The 22,030-nt window shown below is 37.0% G+C and overlaps 2 protein-coding genes across 2 annotated transcripts; one reads left to right on the top strand and one right to left on the bottom strand.

Annotated features, from left to right (window-relative positions):
- Positions 1–1,421: 1,421 nt before the first annotated feature.
- On the top strand, positions 1,422–12,433 carry LOC116293374 (conserved oligomeric Golgi complex subunit 6). Its single transcript, XM_031700795.2, has 20 exons — positions 1,422–1,544; positions 1,634–1,777; positions 2,655–2,726; positions 3,299–3,357; positions 4,081–4,192; positions 5,029–5,111; positions 5,546–5,616; positions 5,755–5,848; positions 6,275–6,351; positions 7,150–7,201; positions 7,352–7,437; positions 7,510–7,607; positions 7,949–8,040; positions 8,181–8,295; positions 9,512–9,643; positions 10,399–10,566; positions 11,064–11,171; positions 11,472–11,525; positions 11,663–11,742; positions 12,154–12,433. Exons 1-20 carry the CDS (start codon positions 1,455–1,457, stop codon positions 12,299–12,301), a joined length of 1,935 nt encoding a protein of 644 aa, XP_031556655.2. The 5' UTR covers positions 1,422–1,454; the 3' UTR covers positions 12,302–12,433.
- Positions 12,434–15,021: 2,588 nt separating this feature from the next.
- On the bottom strand, positions 15,022–16,812 carry LOC116293381 (protein lin-32-like). The gene is made up of 2 exons (XM_031700803.2): positions 16,746–16,812; positions 15,022–15,681 (listed from the first exon to the last, which is right to left on the bottom strand). The coding sequence occupies exon 2, from the start codon at positions 15,648–15,650 to the stop codon at positions 15,201–15,203; it is 450 nt and encodes a 149-aa protein (XP_031556663.1). The 5' UTR covers positions 15,651–15,681; positions 16,746–16,812; the 3' UTR covers positions 15,022–15,200.
- Positions 16,813–22,030: the final 5,218 nt, after the last annotated feature.

Here is a 22,030-nt window from a genome sequence, read left to right as displayed (position 1 = left end):
CACATTGCAGCGCAAAAAATACCATACTTTTTCCTTCTTGGCGAGTTAATAGCAAAAATCTATTTAAGATATCTACTAAGAATATATTTCTTGCAAGAAAAGGGGATTTTTATAGTTATCGTAGATTGATAAGTTTTACACCGTAGTGAAAATAGGAACTGACGTTTCGGACGTTAGTCCTTCGTCGGAGTCAATAGAAAGTAAGAGTGAGAGAGATGTTTGTATAGTAGAGGAGAGAGAAAACAAACCAATAAGAAAAAAGCAAGCCATAAAACAAAGGAAAACAAAAGGATCGAAAGCAACAATAGGTGAGAAATAACTTAATTATAAGCGAAGCGTTCGTTCATCCCGTGAGGATTAACGGTGCCAAGTGAATGAATTAAGCGCATTTGAGATTTCTTTAATTTGTTTTACGATGATTGTTGCTGCCGTGGGTTAAACACAGACCAAAAACAATAGCATTAAGCTCAGACTGATTAGCAGAGTGACGAGCAACTGGTTTAGATAAATCTTTCTTGCGAATGTCGTAAAGGTGGTCTCTAAAACGATCACCTAATCGGCGGCCAGTTTCTCCAACATAGAGCATGTTACAGCGTGAACATTGAATGCAGTAGATGACGTTAGAAGAAGTACAATCAAAATGATCTGTAATATTAAAGGTGGATTTGGGACCTTTAATAGAAGTTTGTGAAGCAACAAAGGGGCAAGTGTAGCAACGTTTGCGAGAGCAGCGAAAAGTACCGGGTTCTTTATTAGAAGGAAGTACACCTTTAACTAAGAAAGAGCGTAAATTACGATCCCTTTTGAACGAAAAAAGAGGGCGTTTTTATAGTTATTTAGTGCGCTAACTCAGTTTATCACCAAAAAAAATACACGAATCGGCATCTTTTTTCACATTCTCGCATCCAAGCTAAAATCCTGTAGAATGCCAGCCACAATGGCCGATTTGATCACGTGACCTCTCAGTGCAAGTTGCCTATTCCCCGCGTCACTCTGGAAAACCGCTGGGCAAAAGAATCGCAGGAGCGTAATATACCGAAATTGGGTTTCCTACGGTTACCCCAATGTCACAGAACTTTTAATGGCGCAGGTCACGTAAATAATCAATTAGATTTTATCTAGTAGCAATATTTTATACAAGGAAATGATACACTACAACTTTACAAAAACATTTTAGAGTCACTACTTGACTTTTGGTCGTGTACCACAGGGAATCCAGTACTTGAAGATTGAGGGAGCAACGTATCCCAATATTTGCAGTTTAAATACAATGTTAATGCAAATTTGAATAAAATAGGAACGAAAAAAAAGTATAGTACCAGGAATAAATCAAATCAATATGATAGAATTATTATACACAGGAACCCCTACGTATAAAATGTTTGTATTTCCAGGAGGACCCTATTATGAAGAACACATGAAGTATGTACCTGAGATAGTCCACGTAGAACAAGATGGCGGAAACAGAGTCTTCTGTCCAACAAAGCAATCCTCTCTCCAGAAAACTGAATAAAATCCTAGAAACAAGACTCGATAATGACAAGGTAGTGTGATATAATGAATATTCTTCATATCATTGTCAAACTTTTCAATTTAATTGCTAATTTTTCAATTTTCGTACCTGTTTGATTAGGATATTGTTGAAGCTCTTCGAGCCTTGTCTACTTTCTTCAATGATAATAGTCTACGATCGAGACGAAATCTCCGAGGAGACATTGAAAAGAGAAGCTTATTGATAAGTGAACAGTTTGAAAGTACATTCACAACGGTAAAAGAGGTATGTAACTAGTCGTTTACCCTTCATAATAAGTGATGAAAAGGCAATTCTCATCTTCGCATGCTTAAATTGCATCTAATAATTTACTGTACTTGTTTTACATGTGATATCAAACGAAATAAAACAGATTTGATTGTAGCAAGATTGTGGTAAAGGTGATTTCATATATGAAGGTTGCTTAAAGGTGAAAAACTGGAAAAAAAACACGCAACTTCTTCCTAGTCTAGATCATATTGTACAGTGTACATACCATGCAATTATGATCAAATGAGTTTTGTATTTTTAATTGGTTCTGCACATCACATGCAGCATCAGACAATACAGATCAGTCCTTAATTTTATTATCCCAAGGACTTTCTGGTGGTGTGTATCCCTTAATTTCCATTAGAATAGCATCGGTCTATTGTGCTGGAGGTCGTGGTTCTAAAGTAAATCTACTTAAATTAGTATTCATGAAAATGTCAGTTTTTCTGTTGATCAAAATATCACCTCTCCCAAAGTACACAGCTTTATATCTCAAAATATGCATTCAATAAATTTTGGTGGCATTTGATATTTTGCTATTTGGCTCCAAAAGAACTTGTTTACAAAATATTGAGTTTAAACATGTAGAGCTGTCCTTATGGCAAAAGGCCAAAAACCGTTTTTCTGCCCTGTCAGTTGCCATGACAAAGACACCACAACCTTATGTGGGAGAACCTGCATAGCACTGAGTTGATGTGTATTCAGAAACTCTATTGTATTCTGTTGTCCTGCTATCAGTCAAAGTCAACCACAATAGTAGCTATGCACCCCAAAAATACATAGATTCTGTCTTTTTCTATTAGTGTGAATATATCTGAAAATATCTGAATATTTTCAATGCAATTCTTTCTAGCAACTAGATGCAGTACATGCAGAGATTACAGAAATGAATAACTGCTGCCAAGAAATGACAAGTAGACTTAAGGTAAATCATTAATATGAATCAAGAAAACCTAGCCTTTGTTTGAGGTTTGGTACAAGGCAGTGTACATGTAGGTCAAAATCCTTCAAGTACATGTAAGGAATCCAGAATTCCTTTCTGGTCTGAAGGCCATTTTGAAATACAGAAGACTGCTGTTGCCTATTTATCAATAGAGACCTTACAATACTTTAAAGAAGTTGGACTAGAGCATTATTTTTAATGTTTTTTTATGTGTACACTATCATGATCCTTGCTTGCTAAAAACTTGTGCTTTTTCACATATATCCAAGAGAAGGAACAGTAATGCCAATGGTGTTGGCATGCACACAGAAAACTGTTTTGAAAACATGCTTGAATCATCTTAAAAATCTGTTTATAATCCCTTGTGTTCAAATGGGCTAAAGAAAATTTGATTTGGATGATGCTCTTTTTTTATATTTTAGGCTGTTTTTGGTCATTTATCAAATGCTCCCCTGATGAATTGCCCATAATATTTCAGGTTGTTACAGATAAACTTACTTGCTAGTCCCTCTAAAAATCATGTTTATATGTCTTGATTGTATTAATATTGATAGTCTGCCAGAGACCAGACATCAGACTTGATCAGTAGTACTACAAAACTGCAAGCTGAAAGGTAAATAATTATTCAAAAGTGGCCGTGATGTACAGATTCTTGAATGTGCAGAGTAAAAATGTGTTTTCATATTCCAAAAAAGAATGGAGCAAAAAGCAGACATAAAATAGATAAAATAGATAAAAAGACATAAAATAAATCACTTTTTTACTGCAATTTTCATAAACATGCAAACTCTGTGTCTCCGAGTTGCACACTGAAACTCGTTTTTTCACTGCTGCCAGTCAAAAGTATGAAAGGTAACAACTGAGCATGATTAGGTTTGATTGACAGCAGCGAAAAACCAAATTCAAGTGTGCTGCTTGCAGACGCAGAGTTCACATGTCTGTGAAAATCGCAGTAAAGGGGTATATCAATTCAGTATACGTAATGTACTAACTGGTTTTTCAATTTGGCCTCCTGTCACTCACATATCGATATTTAACGGGGGAGGGGGTGTTAAGGTTAAGGGCTTAAATCGGGATAAAAACATCGCTTGTCTTGTCAACCATTTCGACTCATAATGTTCAGTCAGAAATGAAAGGTATGACTGAGCTGAAGCTAATTTGACTGCTCATCACAACTGGTGACTGACTAGCCATTATTTTAAGCCCTATAAATTAATTTTAATTAGAGATCCTGACCTCTTGATGTCTCCAACCCCCACCTTCCTACCCTGTCTTCATTTGACTACAGATTGAAGTAGCATTGATATAATTCTATATTAATGACTTTTCTTCAAAGTAATCGAATTCAAATGCAAGAAAAAGTGGCTGAGGCTTTTCTATCAAAATTCCAACTCCATGCAGAAGAAGCAAAGCTCTTAAGAGGTCCACGAAATGTCCCGGTTACAGAGGTAATTGCCCATAGCAATGCTTTTTGCATCGCAAGGGAATTAATCAATACTATAAAATGAAATAATTAAACTCTCACGTGAACTATCTTGGGTTGAGTTTTTTCCCCCTGAACTTGGCATCCTCCGTAGTAATTTGTTGGGTCTCTTTCTTGATTTTAGTGTTTTCAATGGCTTCTCTGGTTTTTTGGCCTTCATAAATACCAATTAACCTGCTTTATGATACACTTAACAAAATTACTTGATTCTGATTGGACAAGAAGAGTACAATTTTTATTAAATCATTAATATTGTCAGCTAGCACAAAATTAACTTTTATACCCACTAGCAAAACCTTGCTACTAAGTTTGGTTCTCATTAGCAAAATTTTTTAAAGTCACGATCGATCTGATATGGTAAATGACAAGCTTTGCTTGATGCGGGCTCTAAACTTTTCAGTCCTTCAATTTCTGGCGTGTTGTCATACTCACAAAACTTAGTTAGTTTAATTTTTTCGCTCGCCAAATACAAGATTTCACCCACATTTTACAAGTTTGTAAGCGTTAATTTTGTGCCCTGATTGTAAGTTCTGAGTTGCTCAATTTTGTTGAGTGTATCATAAAAAATTGCACAATCTTCTCGTACAACTTGGAATTGATACAGTGTAGATACTCACGATGTTTTGAAAGTTCTTAAACTGCATGGACTCGCTTAAAGACTTGTCCAATTTTGAAAACTTTCAAAACATCACTTGTACGGTCTATAAACTCCAAATTGTACTCAAGATCATGGGATTTCCTATACAAATTCAAATTTAATCTGGGAAATTTTTCTCACTTCTTTCTAAAATGATTATTTAGGGTTTCTTTGTTGCCCTGGCTAGAGTAAAAGAAATCCACAGTGATTGTAAAGTTCTTCTGCGGACAAAGCAACAGATAGCAGGGTGAGTGTTGGTGCAATACAGCATGATAGAAAAAAGACTGTAAACACTCAGATTGTTTGAATAAATAAAATGAGGAAGGAAGGAAGGGATTAATGAATTAATGATCAATTTATAAATAATATGAATAAAAAGGGCGTTGGGAATAAACAAAGAAATAAATGAATAAATAAATAGATGAATCTACCAGGCAATAAAATATAAATGATTGTGTAAACATCAATCAAAATATGACCAATCTGACTTTATTCTTCGCTTGACTCTGAAGATGACTTCCGCTCAAGTTTTCGAAACGTCTTCACATCAAGCAGTCCTTCTCAGGACTACACCACCCGGATGATCATAATACTTCGATTACCAAACAATCAATCAACGATAAACTTTATTTAAAGAGGGTGACATATTAACCCAGTGAGTTATCTAACTTAAATCTATAGGCTTGAGATCATGGAGACAATGGCAATGCATTTGGAAGCTGGTTATGAAAAACTTTATCGCTGGACTCAAGGTATTTACTTTTGATCACGATTCATATCAGATTGTACATTCTATTTTGGAGCCATGTAAAGGCCTACAGTATGTTAATTCATTTTTGTTTCCAAGTTTTATCAATTTTCATTTTTTATTTACACTATAATTTCAATAGATGAGTGTAGAAGCCTGACTGGAGACCTGCCTGAAATATCTTCCACCTTGAGCAAAGCAATGGAGTTGCTAAAGGACAGGCCTGTGCTATTCAAGTAAGGAATCAGTCTTTCGTTTAAGTGTATTCTCTTAATGTGTAGTTCCAGAAAATATCCATACCCCACCTGCAGAGGAAATTGGAAATTCTGGAGGAGGGGGGGGGGGGGGGGTCAGAGAAAGAACAAAATTCAGAGTTTGTATGGAAGAAAATCAAAAGTTATCCTAAACTGGTACAAATTCCCTAGGTGGTGGGGAAATTGATATTTTCTGAAACTACACAATAAAATACTGTATTAAGGATCACTCAAATGAGTTTCATAGATAGACTATTAATAGGCAATCTTCTCTAGAAAAAATATCTTATATATCTAGTATACCTTGAAGGGCCTGCTCCTTCCCTACTGTATTATAAATCTGTCCCTGTGGACTTCAGTTGAGCAACCAGGTGCAAGAATCAAAAGTTTTTTACTGATTTTTACCAGGTACTGCTTGGATGAGTATGGGACAGCAAGAAGAACAGCAGTTGTACGCTGCTTTGTTGATGCTCTTACTAGGGGAGGTACACAATTAATTCATTGCAATATTTATCTAATATAGTTAGGATATTACGAGCACACTGATTGGTCAAAAACTGTGCTTTATAAGTGAACGGAGCACAGTGCTGACGCCATCCGCGCGGGCGAGGTTCTACTAGATCTTGTGACCTTCTTTCTTTTTGCGTAAATAAATTCAATGCCGAAATAAAATTAGTAGACTATGTAATAAAACAAATAAAACAATTTTCTCCGTTCAGTAATAAAGCACTTAGGGAGTGCCGTAAGCACTCGACAAGAAGTGTGAGAAGTGTTAGAAGTCTATGGCTTGTTCTTCTCCTTATGCTTCTTTCATGCTTACGCTACTTCCTGTGTGCTTTATTACTGAACAGAGCACGGAAAAAGCTGTTTTATTTGTTAAATATATACCCAAATTAGTTAGTTAATAATAAATAAATAAATGAAATAAGGCTTGTGGGTTGCTCAAAGTTGGTTGTTTGGATATGTGAGGTACTGTTTATTTTATCAACCTTTATCGCGTGGAATGCGCTGTCCTGGCTTACTATTATATCCATTCCTTTCCCCTCCCTTTTCATTGCCTTTTCTTTATACAGCTTTCTTTTTTTTTATTTATTCTTCTTTTCTTTACTATTACGTCAGCTTCTTTCTTCTTTTCAGTCATTATAGCATAGTTACCTGGAGCGTTTTCTTTCTTTTCCCTCTCTTTCCATTACTCCATTTATTTCCCTTCTTTTTATTACTATTCATTTCACTTTTCTTTTTTTTCTATTTTCTTCAACCTATTCTGTTGTTTGTATCCCTAGGACCTGGTGGCACCCCCAGACCAATCGAACTCCATTCTCATGATCCAGTCAGGTAATACATATCTTAATAAATTATATTTATATAACATTTTCCCCTTAGCTTCTATCTAGAGAAGTGTGAATTGGAATGTACAAAACATTAATCAACTTTTTAAATGCAGTATTTAATCATTATTTGTTCTGTTTTACTGCATGCTTGTAGGTATGTTGGTGACATGCTTGCCTGGCTGCATCAAGCAATTGCATCAGAGAAAGAGCTTCTCCACTCCTTACTGGACAAGTCTTCTGGTAATAATAATCAATAATACACTCTACTACAGTAAGTACTCTGTTTTAGTCACTGGTTTAAATTCTTGTTAGGTGGAAGGAAAGCTTCTCATCCAAAGCTAACAGAGGAAGAAACAAATGAAAAGGCTGTTCTAAGTCACATCACAGAGGGGGTCTGTAGACCATTCAAGGTATGTATTTTTATTTGTATTTCTATTTTTATGATGCTTTTAAAACTTTTATAATTTACCATTAATGATTGAGTACAAATGTTTTCTTTGAGAACATTTGTACATGAAAGTACATATGGGCTAACACTATAGCTACTGTTAGAGGTGTTAAAAGACAAGCACTGTTAATAAGAAGTACAATACTTAGTCTGCATATGTTGCTTTTCATTCCGACGCTAGTGTGAACCAGGCTTTAGCATTTGTATCCCCATACCTTTTACTAGTAATACTTTATTGCGATGTTTCAATTGTGTCTATCATTAATAATATATTATTTTGGTTATTTTCCATCATGATTATAGGTTCGTGTAGAACAAGTTATCGTGTCAGAACCAGGAGCCGTAACCCTATTCAGTCTCACTAATATTCTAAAGTTTTATGGCATGACAATAAGGTAAGTCCTATGATCATTTCTTTTTGTGAATCTAAGAGAGTAAAGGGTGTTGAGTAGAGTGGTTTCGATTAATAGTGCTATCCACCCTTCTTACAACTGGGTTGAAGTCTAACTATAGTTTGTTGTTTAATATTTTTCAGTGGTATATTAGGAGAAGAAGCTGCTGTTTTAACAACTGTGCAAGAGATGACAGAATTGGCAACCAAAATGTTTTTTAACAGTCTCAGCTGCCATGCCGGCAAATTGTTAGAAAAGGTTGGTGACCACTGACAACTGGCATTGTAGTGTTACTATTGTTATTGTTATTACTACTGCCATTCACATCATCATTATTATCAATATCATTCATTATTATCATCATCGGCTGAATTTAAATCATCTTTACCACTGCCACCAATATTACCACTACCACTATTATTACTAGTCCACCACTATTATTACCATCACCAGTGACCAAATTCACCCCCATCAGCAACGTCATCAGCACTACTACCAGCATCATCACCACAACCATTACTACTAACACCATCATCATCACCAAAGGCTATCAACATCACTATCTCCACCAACATCATCATCATCACCACCACTATCATTATCAACACCACCATCATCACCACCAGCAAACACTCACACCGTCAACATCACCACCACCAACACTACCACTACCATCATCACCACCAGCAAAGACTCACATCGCTATCATCACCACCACCATCTTTACCACTACCATCATCACCACCAGCAAATAATAATAATAATAATAAATATGTTCTTATATAGCGCATTATAGACTCATTATAGAGTAAAGACTCACATCGCTATCATCACCATTGATGAGATATCATCACCATTACCATCTTTACCACTACCATCATCACCACCAGCAAAGACTCACATTGCTATCATCACCACCACCAACACTACCACTACCATCATCACCACCAGCAAAGACTCACATTGCTATCATCACCACCACCATCTTTACCACTACCATCATCACCACCAGCAAAGACTCACATCGCTATCATCACCACCACCATCTTTACCACTACCATCATCACCACCAGCAAAGACTCACATCGCTATCATCACCACCACCAACACTACCACTACCATCATCACCACCAGCAAAGACTCACATCGCTATCATCATCACCACCAACACTACCACTACCATCATCACCACCAGCAAAGACTCACATCGCTATCATCATCACCACCATCTTTACCACAACCATCATCGTCATCATCACCACCAGCAATCACTAACAACAATATCATCACAGCACCATTATCAGCACCTGTAATAATTAACCCAAGCAACATCATCATCAACATTATCATCAGTAGTATTATCTCCTTTTGGTATAGATAAATTCATTCAAAAGAGAGGGAAGCAAAAGATTTTAATGAAAGGGGAGGCACAGTCTTTATATTGATTCTGTATTGTAAATAAATCTTTTTTTAGGTTGAGTTACCTCCCCCTGATCTTGGCCCAACTGAATCATTGAAAGAAACACTCGGCTTGTTACAAGCTGTCTTGACATCCCACGATGCATCTGTCATCCCTTTAGATGCTAGGCAAACAGACTATGGCAGGGTAATTACTTCAATATTATTTTCATAGTTTGCTGTATTTTTTATTTATTTCAGCCCTTAGTTTTTCAAAGTTCATTATAATTTCTGCTTTGGTAGGGGGGCAATACTTCAGCAACAGATGTGACACTAAACAGAGTATTGTAATGTTTGATGTTCTAATGCATTTACTACTCCTGGGTGAAGGTTTTGCAATCCAGTTGATAAATAAAGGCAGCCTATAGGTCAAATTAGAATTTAGAAGTTGATTTCTGTGGAGGGAGGAAAAACCGGAGAACCCGGAGGAAAAACCCTCGAAGAGCATGAGAGAACCAACGAACAACTCTACTTACATACGACGTGTACGGTGTCTCATTGGTGAGAGGAAAAACCCTAGAAGCGCATGAGAGAACCAACAAACAACTCTACTTACATACTCAACGTACTGGGTCACATTGGTGAGAGGCGGCACATTAGCAGCCACCCGTGCTTCCCTAATAATTCAAATCATATATAAGGATGCTTGTGTGAAGTGGTAATGCAGCACCTCTCATCAATAACAGACTGATCCTGATTTATGGTACAGCTTTGACTGGCTGTGGTTAGATGACAAAACAAAAATCCCTATTGAATTCTTTCTTATGTAAAACGATTTTATCGTTCCTGTCATCTAACATGGCTGCTGCAAAACCTCTATTCGATTTGATGTCAAGAGTGCGCGATACTTTTGCAGATCTTCAGACATGACTCTAAAATGATATTGTTATATTTGATATTCAGATCATATCATGTTTAGTGGATCCAGCCTTACAGATGAGTGTCATGTCTGCCAGTCACCTCAATGCTGCAGATATGGCTGCCTACATGATCAACTGCATTCATCAAATACATTCAGCTCTTGCGGTCTATGAATTCACCGACAAGCACCTGGAAATGCTTGCTGCTCAGGTAAGAATACTTTTATTATCTGAACAGGAGCTGTTTAAGTAGCGGTAGTTCACTCGCCTCACGTCTGTGGTCTTGGGTTTGATTTCAGTCCCCCTCCCCTTTTCCTCCCCTTTTCCTCCCCTTTTCCTCCCCTTTTTCCTTCCATTTCTTCTCCCCTTATTCCTTCCATTTCTTCTCCACAAAGCCCCCAAAGTGCCGCTATGCAGGCTATTTGTAGACAGAGTTTGTTGGGCCTCACTCTTAGTTCAAGGATACATGCTCACACGAATACACGGGTATATATATTTTATTAAATAATCAAAGAGTGGGACCAAAAAATATTCAATCGCAGTCAGAACGTGCCCCAAGGCCCTTAACTCGAGAAGCGCCATGCCAGGTCAAGTGATAAAGATGCCAAGCATTTTTTTGCTAGTCAGTTCATCAGCGTATGCATTGAGAGCCAGACTAATGCCTGTGGTCGAAGGTTATGTATAACTCATTAGATTATCATTACGTAGATGGATGCACACATTGATACGCTTATCAGTGAGCAGGCCTCGTTCATCTTGTCACGCAGCGGACTTGGGAATGTATACACCGTATATCAAGAAAACAAGAATCAAAAGGTACTTGCAAAATATGGAAATGACTTCTTTTGAATTTAAATTGAACAATAATTGGCGAGGGAAAGTTTAGACATCCTTGAAAAAAATCAAGAATCGATTGCAGTTTCTCAATGGAGCCCTTTTTCATTAGTTATTTTAAGACCTTGAGCGTTGTTTCGGCCAGGAACCTATCAACTGCCCTATTCAAAAAGGACATGCAATTGCAAAGGCAGCACCTTCTCCTCAGTTATTTCAAGACCTTAACTGTTGATCTGACACATCATATTGACAAACTCAGAGTCACTGTTTTGTTGTTGCTAGGTGCCTTTGTCTTCTGTCCATGGTTTGGATCCGCAGACTGCGAAAGCCGCCATGGTAATCAATAATTTTTTCACCTTTGATTTTATGGAGTAAAATTGTGTTCTTTGTGATCTTGCCTTTTAACATTATTTTCGCAAAATCCTGTCGTTTTTGTCTTCTTTATTATTTACTTTGCATTCTGTTTTGACTAGGCAAAGTTTGACAAGTACCTATCATCACCCGATAGTCTGCGCATGCCTCAGTGTGAGCTTCTGCGTACCACCAGATTAAGGTAGCATGAAGAAGACTTTCTGTTCATTCCTTCTAGTTGATCTGCTCTGTTTTGCCCTACACTGACCTAACCTGACTTTCCTTATCCTACCCTGACCTGCCTTGCTTTGCCTTGCCCTACCCTGCCCTGCTCTTCCCTGCCCTACTTTGCCCTGCCCTGCCCTGCCCTGTTTTCCTCTGCCCTGCTCTGCTCTACCTTGCCCTTCCTTGCCCTGCTCTTCCTTGCCCTGACCTGCCTTGCCCAGCCCTGCAACTGCCCTCCATTCCACTCCCCTGCCTCGCCTTGCCTTGCCTTGCCCGTCCCTCCCCTTCACTCCCCGGCCCTGCCCTCTGTTTCTTTTCGTTTCTCCTAATTTGTTCATCGTTTTTCAATCAAGTTATCAAAATAAGTAATTTTATGATCTTCATTCAGGGACACTATACACAAACGAGCTGTAGATGCCGTGTGTGATGCCTACGAGCAACTGTACAATATGATAACAGATCCAATAAACAACTACACTGATCCTACGACCATCGTAGCGCGAACAGTACAACAAGTAACCAATTTACTGACATAAGATGTAATTTTATAAGATAAAATGATAAAGAATAGAATATTCCATCAAATATTGTACACGGCTAAGAACAGTGAACCATGTAAGCAAAATATAATGCACAATGAAAATAAACCTTCATAACTCAAGCAAAAACAGCCTTCTCGTGCATTGCAATTCAGTAATTTAACGTTTCTGCAACGTTACTTCAATGGCGGATAGATCAGTTTGTGTATGATTGTGAAAAGCTCACGGTACGACAGTCCAATCACGGTGTACGACAATTTACTCTATCCAATCAAATGCCCGACATGACATAAACATGGCGTACACGGTCACGGCACTGTCATACCAATCACATTGCACGAGAAAAAAAACAGCCAAGTAAAATTCTAGAAACCATCACGGGCACGGCACAGCACGCGCACTGCACATTCATTCGATAACTGCTCTGTATCGCTCGTGCTTTTCAGTAGTTTACGATCCAAAATATGGGTCATTTGCACTATGGTAAGGTCACGTCAAAATAGAAAGAGCACCGCAATGGGAGTAAGAAGATGAAGTGTCAATACAAAGTTTGTCAGGCTCTTAACATGCAGTAATGTCTATGTATATTATGCGCCGCTACATGGACATGCGAGATGCACTATTCCTATAGTCCCATGATGCATGGCGACATTAACGCTTCTGAAGACTACAATTAAAGCCTTTTTTTTTATAAACGAGCAAAAGACTTGGGCGAGTTTTGAATTTTTATCTATACAATTGTTAAAGCGATATTGGCATTTGAGAAAGCAACACAAAATTAGTAAGTGGTAAGTTTGAACATTTTTCAATGGGAAAGAAATTAAGAACTAAAGGCTTTCAAAATTGTCAAAAAGATTCAAAGAACGTGTGTTTTGATAGAAGGGACTTACACTTGTCCTAATATAACCATACATTCTTTTTGTATAAATTTTAGACACTTGAAAGCGTGTATTTCGAAACAATGTAAAGTAAGGCAAGATAAAATAAAAATAAAGTAAATAGTATAAAAACAATAAATAAAATAGTCGGCAAAGAGTTTTTTTCTGAATCATGCTCGACAAAATCAGGAACAAAAATGTTTGTGAAGAAACTTCTGCTCTGCAGTTTCCTACTAAGTTTTCGCTGCCAGGCTCCTATGGGCCACACAACTGAAGCAAAATGAATAAAAAAGACAATATCAGGTCACAGTGATAACAAATAAATAAAAAGTTTGTGTTGAGAGTTGTTAGCTTCTTGGTAAAATTTATTCCATTGTTTTCCTGAATTATCGTGTTTGTTTGAAAATACTACGAAGAACATCACAAATTATAAAAAAATATATGGGACATTGTTAAACAAGCGAGAGTATACAATAATCCAAAAGCATGAGTTTTCAGCGTACGCTTCTTTTGTGAGCACTTATATTTCTTGAGACAAGTTTTCATAACACTTGACTTTTGTTGACGATCGCCAAATAATTATTCATATACAAAGACATTTTTTCCTTCATCTTCAAAACCACAGCCGAGCGAGTGTAAGAATCACATGCAGTTATATCCCATTGTTTATATATGTGTATATATCGTTCTTATTATATCGTTGCTTTTTGTGAAGTTCTATAATTCTTGTGTATACTATCAATATCAAAAAAGTGAGTAGAGAATTTGTAGTACAAAAGAATTGAAAGTAGCGACAAACTAGTTTTAAATGATACGTCGGTGATGAAGCATAAAAAGCGAGGATTTTGAGTAAAGGATGTCAAAAACCACAAAATAAAAAAAAATTAAAAAGTCAATTAATTGCCGTTTTAGATGTTAATTCCTCGTAAAAATAAGTCTTGTGGTATTTTCCTAACTCGAGACCATTAGAGAAATTCCGAGAAATTCCCGCGTGTTGGCATAATTTTCAGATCCGGTCATAGCACCTGGAATGATTTTTGTGTGTAAACACGCCGTTCTCAATGCTTCAAATGTCTTTGTTACCAAAACCAAAATCGAGGATAATTTCGTCATCATTTCCGTTTTTTTCAGTCGTAAAAATGCATTAAGATTGGAATGTTTTTGAATTGCACTGAATAATAGTTTAGTTGTAACATTTCGAGTGAGCTACCACCTGCTAAACTGTTTCAGTGTCTTTGATCTATTTGATATCCTTTCAGGCCGTCCACAAAAGAGAAAATCGCCTAAAAAGAGGATAATCTAAAAAATAAAGACAGGTACACAGTGGATTGTTTCACCGTGTAAAGCGTTAATGCTTGGGTAAGCGTGCCTCATTCATCTAAACTGTCAGCCTACTGTTTGGCTGGATCTCGTAGTCCGAAACCTAGATAGAGGGCACCTGTCCACAATCAGCTGCATTGTTTACTATCAAGGGCACACTTCTTATATAAACTATTACTTGTCTCTTGATCTTCAATGAAAAACGTCCAAGTTTTCCATCTCAACAAGAAGAGAATCAATTTGGGTCATCTTCACTAGCTTACCTAACGAAGTCATAATCACTTTTATAATTGAATCTGTAAAATCAAAGTAATGTGTTGTGAAATTAACTCGGGGTTTATCCTAGTCAAGTATAGCTTATTCTCGATAGCAAATACAGTCATTGTTTTAGTTGATGAAACCTGACAAATTTAAAGAGAGCTACTCTTTTGTTAAGTAAAGTCTCGCACCGTCGCGTAATAAGCAAACAGTATTTCAACACTAACTCGTAAGGTTCTTTTTTTAAAAAAATGAGGTTTTAATAAAATGAATATTTGTTTTTGGTGACATGAGGAAAGCTAATGGTTAGACAGTGAGTATTTCTTTGTGCTTAATTACATTTGTGATATCAAGTCCATTCTTGGGTAATATGCCCCGTCTGTGTTCAAGTATGACTTGTTTGTATATATATATTCATTCTTTGAGATAATTGTTCAAGGTTAGTTTTCTTGGCCTATAGTCCGGGTCGAGGAGAAAGCAAGTCCACATTCACAATACTCGGCCGCTGGCTTTTGATTTTCTTCTTCGAGCATTTCTGATAAAGCCATGATGTAATGAGTCGCAAGTCTTAAAGTTTCAATTTGAGTAAGTTTTCTTTCTGGGCCTTTTCCCGATAAATAGTCAGGAATCACACCTCGTAGGACGTCAAACGCGCTGTTTAATCTTCCTTGTCTTTCTCGTTCTCTTGCATTCCTACGAAGCTGGCGATGTCTTCTCACTGTCTGGGGAACACTTGTTCTAGAACGCTTGGAGGTTTTGTGGTTTTCTTCGTCCTTTTGAGATGGCGTATTTTGAAATAAAGACCACGGGAAAGTTGTAGCTTGTTCTGCGTACATTTTAGCAAAATTGTCTTCCTCGATACTACGAGGGCAAAGAACTTGGTTATTCATACTTTGGAAATCTTGAAAACACGTGTTAATTCTAGAAAAGAAAAAGACAAAAAAGATCAATGATAATCGGATAAGATTGAATCTGCATCAGAATTTCATTTTTGTTAATTTTCCTCTTTTTCTTTCACAGATATAATCAGCTACGTGAACTGTTTTTGATTGACCGATAATAATCTGAAGCATGACGGACATTGACTTCTCAATATGTTCATATGGCAAATGAATGAAAGATCCATTTGATTTGATTTGACCAACTAGTCAGAGTTTTGAGTTACTAGGTCCATTTACACTCGCACGGTAAATCTTACAGGCTCTTCGCAAGAATTAATTTGTTAAATAAAAGATGTCGCAAAAATATTTACCGCTTTTGTAAACCATGAATAGAGTAAACTTGACTTTTTACTTTTGTGAAATTTTTTTTAGAATTATCAAAATTACTTACTCAAAAGAAATAACGACAAGCTAGCAAATGACAAAAAGGATCTTACTTTTTATAATCACTATTTTAAAAAGAGCAGTAGCTGAGTTTGTTTGTTTGAAAATAATGAAGAAAAGTCGTCACACGCTAAGAAAAACTGCTAAAAAATGAAAGGAAAAAAAAGCAGAAGAGTTTTTGTTTCAAATCTTTTCTTATCATGGATAAACGACAATTTCACTGCCTGTTCATTTATCGGTAAGGATATATTTGAATACGCAAGTGTGTTGGTTTTTGGTAAAACCACAGAGGAAAAAGAACGACTAACTAGCTTTGATTTAGTATGATTTACTCCAGATCAATCAGGTACTGTTTCTAGATGTGTCAAAAGTATTTGATCAAATTATCATGAAAATTTCAAACATCAAGTAATAAACCTTCGTCAATTTAAGTTCATTCGAACCCCAAGTTATAAAAAACGATATAAGAATACTTATTTCCTAGCGTGTAAAATACATGAACAGATTTTTTGCAATTGCTATAGCTGCGTCGACCGACACGTAAATTTCTTTGAATATTGAAAAAAAAATTATAACACTATTAATGGATGAAAAAAAAAAAGCCAGATTACAAGTAAAAGAGATTTTTTTAAAGGATAAAAAATATGTATTCTAACTTACCTCAAATCTCCTGCAAGTGTGGTGTGGAGTACTAAGGCGTCAAGTCAAGAACCAGTGCCTGCTAAATAAGTTGTGACTGTATGATAGCAGAGATCAACCCATCTGTCTTTTAAAGGTTTCCCAAACAATGCCGTCAGCCACCTAGACCATGCTAATATCAACACATTATGCGTGAATAATAACTCTAACAAAGTAAATAAGACTTCATCAATACTCAAGCAAATGTGGAGAACTCCGAGTCTAAATTACTGATTCATTGATTCTTGAAGATTCTAATCAGGCCTATCGTATTTAGCCCCAAAATATATTCGAATAATTAGCTGAATTATACTAACCAGAGATGATGGAATGATAAAAGATACACTCTAATTTTTCTCTGGAATGACTTTTGCTAAAAATAACTTTAATTTTATGAGAAGGTTATAACAAATTAAGAGAAGGTGGTTCGTTGTCGACGATAAAAAAAATTCAAATTTTTGTGGAAATTCAGGATATTTTGTAGATTTTTTTAGTCGTGTGATATGAGAAATAGAGAGGAATTTTTATTCTTTTTCTTATTGGAGTTTTTATTTCTTTGTGGTTTGTATATTGGCTGTTGAGAGGAGCTTTAGGGAGAATAAACCAATGCGCATGCGCAGGTCATGATCGTCTTCGGCTTAGCTTTGAATGAAATAGTAATCATTGTAGACAGCGCACACGATTAGGAGTAAAATGAACAATGCTACTGTTTTGTAAAATACGTTGTCTGCCCAGAGTACCCGCGCTCCGCCCAGCCTGTCAACCACCAGGCCCACATAGATACTGATGAAGTTATAACGCCTATTTTTGTTTTATTCCAAGATCGAGCTTCTCATTCATCTAGTCTCTGTCATGCAACACGAAAAGAATCAAAAACGCTGGTTATTTCATTTCATTTTCCCCCCTCCTCTTGTCCATAGATATGTTTATAGTTGATAAATACTTGATGTATAGGTGTGATTTGACATGACAGACTGTGAAAGACTGCGGGATTCTATAGTCTTACGACAAAGCTCACAATCCATTCCCAGGGAGATGCCAAGAGAGCGCCTCTGGAGCTTGGCCAAACAAGTGACGCGAGTGGTCTTGATTGAAGAGGGTTTTTTAAAGGGACGAAGAGGAACTTCACTGGCGCCAACGCGGAGTTAAATTGATGACAATTTACTAAAAGCCACGTGAGATATGAAAGAGCACTTTTGCGTCTGAGTTTGGGACAAGAGAAAGTGGATATCGACGTTATGCACGAGGACTCGGTGACTGATACCAAACCACGTAGCTTTTCGTTCAATCGACCACATCTGCATAGCCTAATTACACATGAATAACAATAAACAATCATTTGCTAGATGAAATGATATCTTCTACTCAGTAGATATGAGATGAGATGAAAACCAACATTTGGGTGTGGACCCTGGCATGTGGAACGACTACCCTCTGGTCAAGAAGGCTAGGGTTCTTGGGGTAGAAGAGCAGGGAATGAAGCTAGGATGTGTGTTCGGATGCAAAGATGATAAACATTAGCACTATCAACCACATGTGCCCGAAAACGTTTTTGCATAATCACCATAAAGTTATTGGGAAGCCCGAAATGCTCTTTGTTCTTAGCCATTATTTCCAAAGCCACTCCTAAGTGTGGAACACAAGGGCCGATCGAGTGGTGAATAAATACCTCTTTGATGAAAATAATTACTAGTGTCAGTGCCAAACGCAATCAAAATGAGCACACGTGGGATTATGACATTTCGGACGCGCTTAGAGCCAATTTAGGCTGATTGCTCCATCTTGCATTACGCTCGCAGGAGGCATATGGCTATTGTAAGGGAATATACAAATCACAGTCAAGGTTTCCTTTTGCGTCCACTGTTTCAACGCCGCACCATTTTTAGTAGCACTCATTGTATTCCTAGAAAAGTTCAAATTATAAACGTCAGTCTGGTGTTAAAAATAGTATTTTTTCGACGCTCAGGACTTTTTAAAGGCCGTTTTGAGATTTTCCCATCTGGGTGGCTCCAGCGAAATTACCCATTCTGGCAGAAACAATTCCTTTGAAGAAGAAAAAGCTTCAAGCTCCATAGATTAGTAAATAAAAAGGGTTTTCATTGAACTCCTGGCAAAGACAATCGAGCGGATTCAAAATCTTTTAGTTTCTTGTCAAAAATTATATATATTTTTTGCTAATCCTCTTAACATCACTTTCGAGGTTCTTCAAATACTGCACAGGAAAACAAAGATGTTTTTGATTTGATCTCCAGGTATTTGAGTTTTTCCATTGATTTCTCATTGTACTTTATTCATCAATACTCTGATCATGCAGACATTTTTGGTTTGTGTTTCATTAGAAAATCAAAACTTTCAGGAGCTCTCCGAGGCCGTTTGCAGGTAGGATTCATCGATGATCTTGTCTGGTAACCATGAACTGCTCAAGAGGGCAGATTGGTCTGTGACGGGCCTTGTTAGCCATTCATTAGCATTAATAGTATTCATAGAAGAAGCTATTATACTAAACGCTGTACAAAACTTTCAATTTTATTAAAGCAAACTCATGAGATTTAGACTTTTCATTGTACTTTGACTGAAAAACTAATTATTAAGTAATTTTAAATGACATTTTGATGTTTGCTTGGCCGAGCGAGCTGTGTGACGTTTTTTTCCTTCTACGTTGACAAGGAAGTATTGTGAAAGCATGTAGAACAATACCGTCATGAAATACTCAATGAGAGGATTATAAAGTAGTGGATTGTGTCTATATTTTGCTTACTGACTCGGGGTTATAGTGTGATTGTCGAGGAAGAAAGTTTGATCAAGTGAGGAACCAAGACTTGCCAAATAATAGAATGAAGCAATTCTCATTAGTATATTACTTTGATGTCCACCTTATCGTTATAGACCCACAAGCCCTGCTAATTTAATAACCTAATTACTTCACAGATCTGTTCTTTTAATCAAACCTAAAAATTAAAATAATCTCGGGTATCTCTAACCGGAGCCAAGCATTTTCGAGCTAGTAATGAGTATGCAAAGAGATGTGGCATGGGTAGAGCGTTTGAAAGTCAATGATGATTTTATTCTGTTTTATGTGCATAAGACTCTAGACAATAAGTAAACTCCTAAATCTAAACAGTGCACCTGCAATTTAAACTTCAAGTTATTTCAGGTGGCATTTTAGGATATGGAATTACACTAAGGGAAATCCAACCTATCTATCTCAGCTTTCTGTTGGCTTTGTCTCAAGGTCGTTGGTACAGAGAATCCTTGTACTGGGCAAATGAGTGCTGCACATGTTCTTCAAAATATACATTAACGTGGATGTGTGAAAGATGTTTTTAATGTCTATACGAATACTGAAAATAAAGTCGGACACCATGCCATTCGTAGATTGCCCAATATCAGATAGACGACTAAGCGTGATTGAGTGGCAGAGATGTGTGGACACTTTGAGCTTTGCTGGTCAGGTGGGATCGACGCTCGACCAAATTGGAAAACCTCGTTTGTTGTGTCTTCTTGGCCAACTGACATCTTTGTTGAGGTTTTGTAGGCCAAAAGTGATTAGTTCTTGCGCTTCTAACAATTGTAACCTAACTAGTGCTCAAATCTCTGTATGTACTGCCATCGGCTCAAACTCTTGATTGATCAATGGGCAGATGTCAAAGGATCCTGTTCCGAAGATAGAACGTTTCTAGTCTGAAAACCAAGACATTACATTGACTTAAGATTTAAAACCTATTTTAAAGGGATAAATCTAAACAGGGACAAGTCCATTAATCCAACATTAAGCAGTAGTATGTCTTATTTTTTGACACAGCGTGGTTAGTGTTTGGGAGACACAGGCAAGATGGGGTGGTACACTCACGTGTATTGTGTATTCTCGTTGGCCCCCTGAGGGGGTACGAATAGTAATAAACCTTGGAATACTCAGAGGATACTATGATGGGTCATTGTGCCTGTGTGTGATTTAAACTGATCTCGTTCCGGGAGTCATGTGGCGTTTAGCAAAGATATTGGACTCAAATCCTATCATTCCCTGTAGGGATGACAGGGTCGACGACCATGTTCTGTGAAACTGCAAACGTTGCAAAATATCAGCCCGGCTGCAATGGAGTCTATTGCTTTGATTTTTTGATGGAGTAGTACGAAGCTCATTAGAAGAACGGGTTTGGTGCTCTCAGGGCATTTCAATTGTATATCGAAATTATTCGTTTCAATTTGCTTAAAGCGTTGTCTACCAATGGTGTCTATTCAAATAGTTAGTCCAGTGCCTGGGGTACTTTCATGCTACACATCCGACCACTCCAGACGATGGATCATATATGGATAGTGTTGACAAATAGCCTTGTCATTCATTTTCATTGAACTCACGATAAAGCTTAACTATTTTGGGGGTTGAAACCACAGTAAATGACTATTATCCCGCATGGCTTTTAAAGAAAAACAAGAAAAGATATCGGTTTCACATTAGGCTAACGTGCTAGAACGGTTAATTGTGTGTGATAACTGACGATCCCAATTAATGAACGTTGTGCACTTTGAACTGGTATTCTACTCGAAACACGTGGAAACTGAATTGTCGTAGAACCGACTTATACAAGTATTCACTCTTTAGCTAAAACTGAATTAACTCGTATAACAAATATTTGCCAGCATTATTTTTAACTTTTTTGGCCCATGCAAAAAACCATGTGTGAGTCTAAGCGCTAGCAATTTGTTAAGAATTGAGAGTTGCACGAAACGATTTGAAAGAGTTGGTCGTATTAAGTGACCATCCTTGCATTAGAAAAGTAAATATTGCAGAAATGTTTGATCCTGTAGGAATGAAAAATCAATTACTGATTCATGCCTTTGTCTTTGATTATTGAGGTCTTTGTTTAACTATCGGCTTGCGTAACTGGATTAAATCTAGTAGTTTTCCACGGCATTACAGCTTGAAATGACTTTTTTAATGTCCAGAGTAGGTTAATAAATGATCCTTATCAAGGAAATTGACTTTCTTTTGTCCATTAATCTGAACATTATCACCATGAAGGATGATATTATTGCATGCGATGTGTAGCGACAAGAGAGCTATTGTTTAATTGTGCCTTTTCCTTACTCTTTTGTCGTTAAATACCATAACACTTTATTCACACCTACCATCAAAAGCCTATTTTAACTCTCATTGTAATGCTCTGTTGCTAGAATGATTATACAATCACTTTTTAAAAACTCCTGATGTCTGGCCCACAGAGGTGTTACTAATCTAAGTAGGTCCTAAGGGATCGCCTCGAATTTCA

Source organism: Actinia tenebrosa, unplaced genomic scaffold, assembly GCF_029948245.1.
Source record: "Actinia tenebrosa isolate PJP-AT-01 unplaced genomic scaffold, QUT_ActTen_1.0 PGA_scaffold0__85_contigs__length_37466705, whole genome shotgun sequence".
Lineage (NCBI taxonomy): Eukaryota > Metazoa > Cnidaria > Anthozoa > Actiniaria > Actiniidae > Actinia > Actinia tenebrosa.
This window is presented reverse-complemented; position numbering and strand designations above follow the sequence as displayed.

Coding starts and splice junctions, on each gene's coding strand:
- LOC116293374 (XM_031700795.2), top strand. CDS start 1,455: ATGGCGGAAACAGAGTCTTCTGTCCAACAAAGCAATCCTCTCTCCAGA. Junction 2,727..3,298: donor AAATGACAAGTAGACTTAAG/GTAAATCATTAA, acceptor TAATATTGATAG/TCTGCCAGAGACCAGACATC. Junction 7,608..7,948: donor GGGTCTGTAGACCATTCAAG/GTATGTATTTTT, acceptor TCATGATTATAG/GTTCGTGTAGAACAAGTTAT.
- LOC116293381 (XM_031700803.2), bottom strand. CDS start 15,650: ATGAATAACCAAGTTCTTTGCCCTCGTAGTATCGAGGAAGACAATTTT.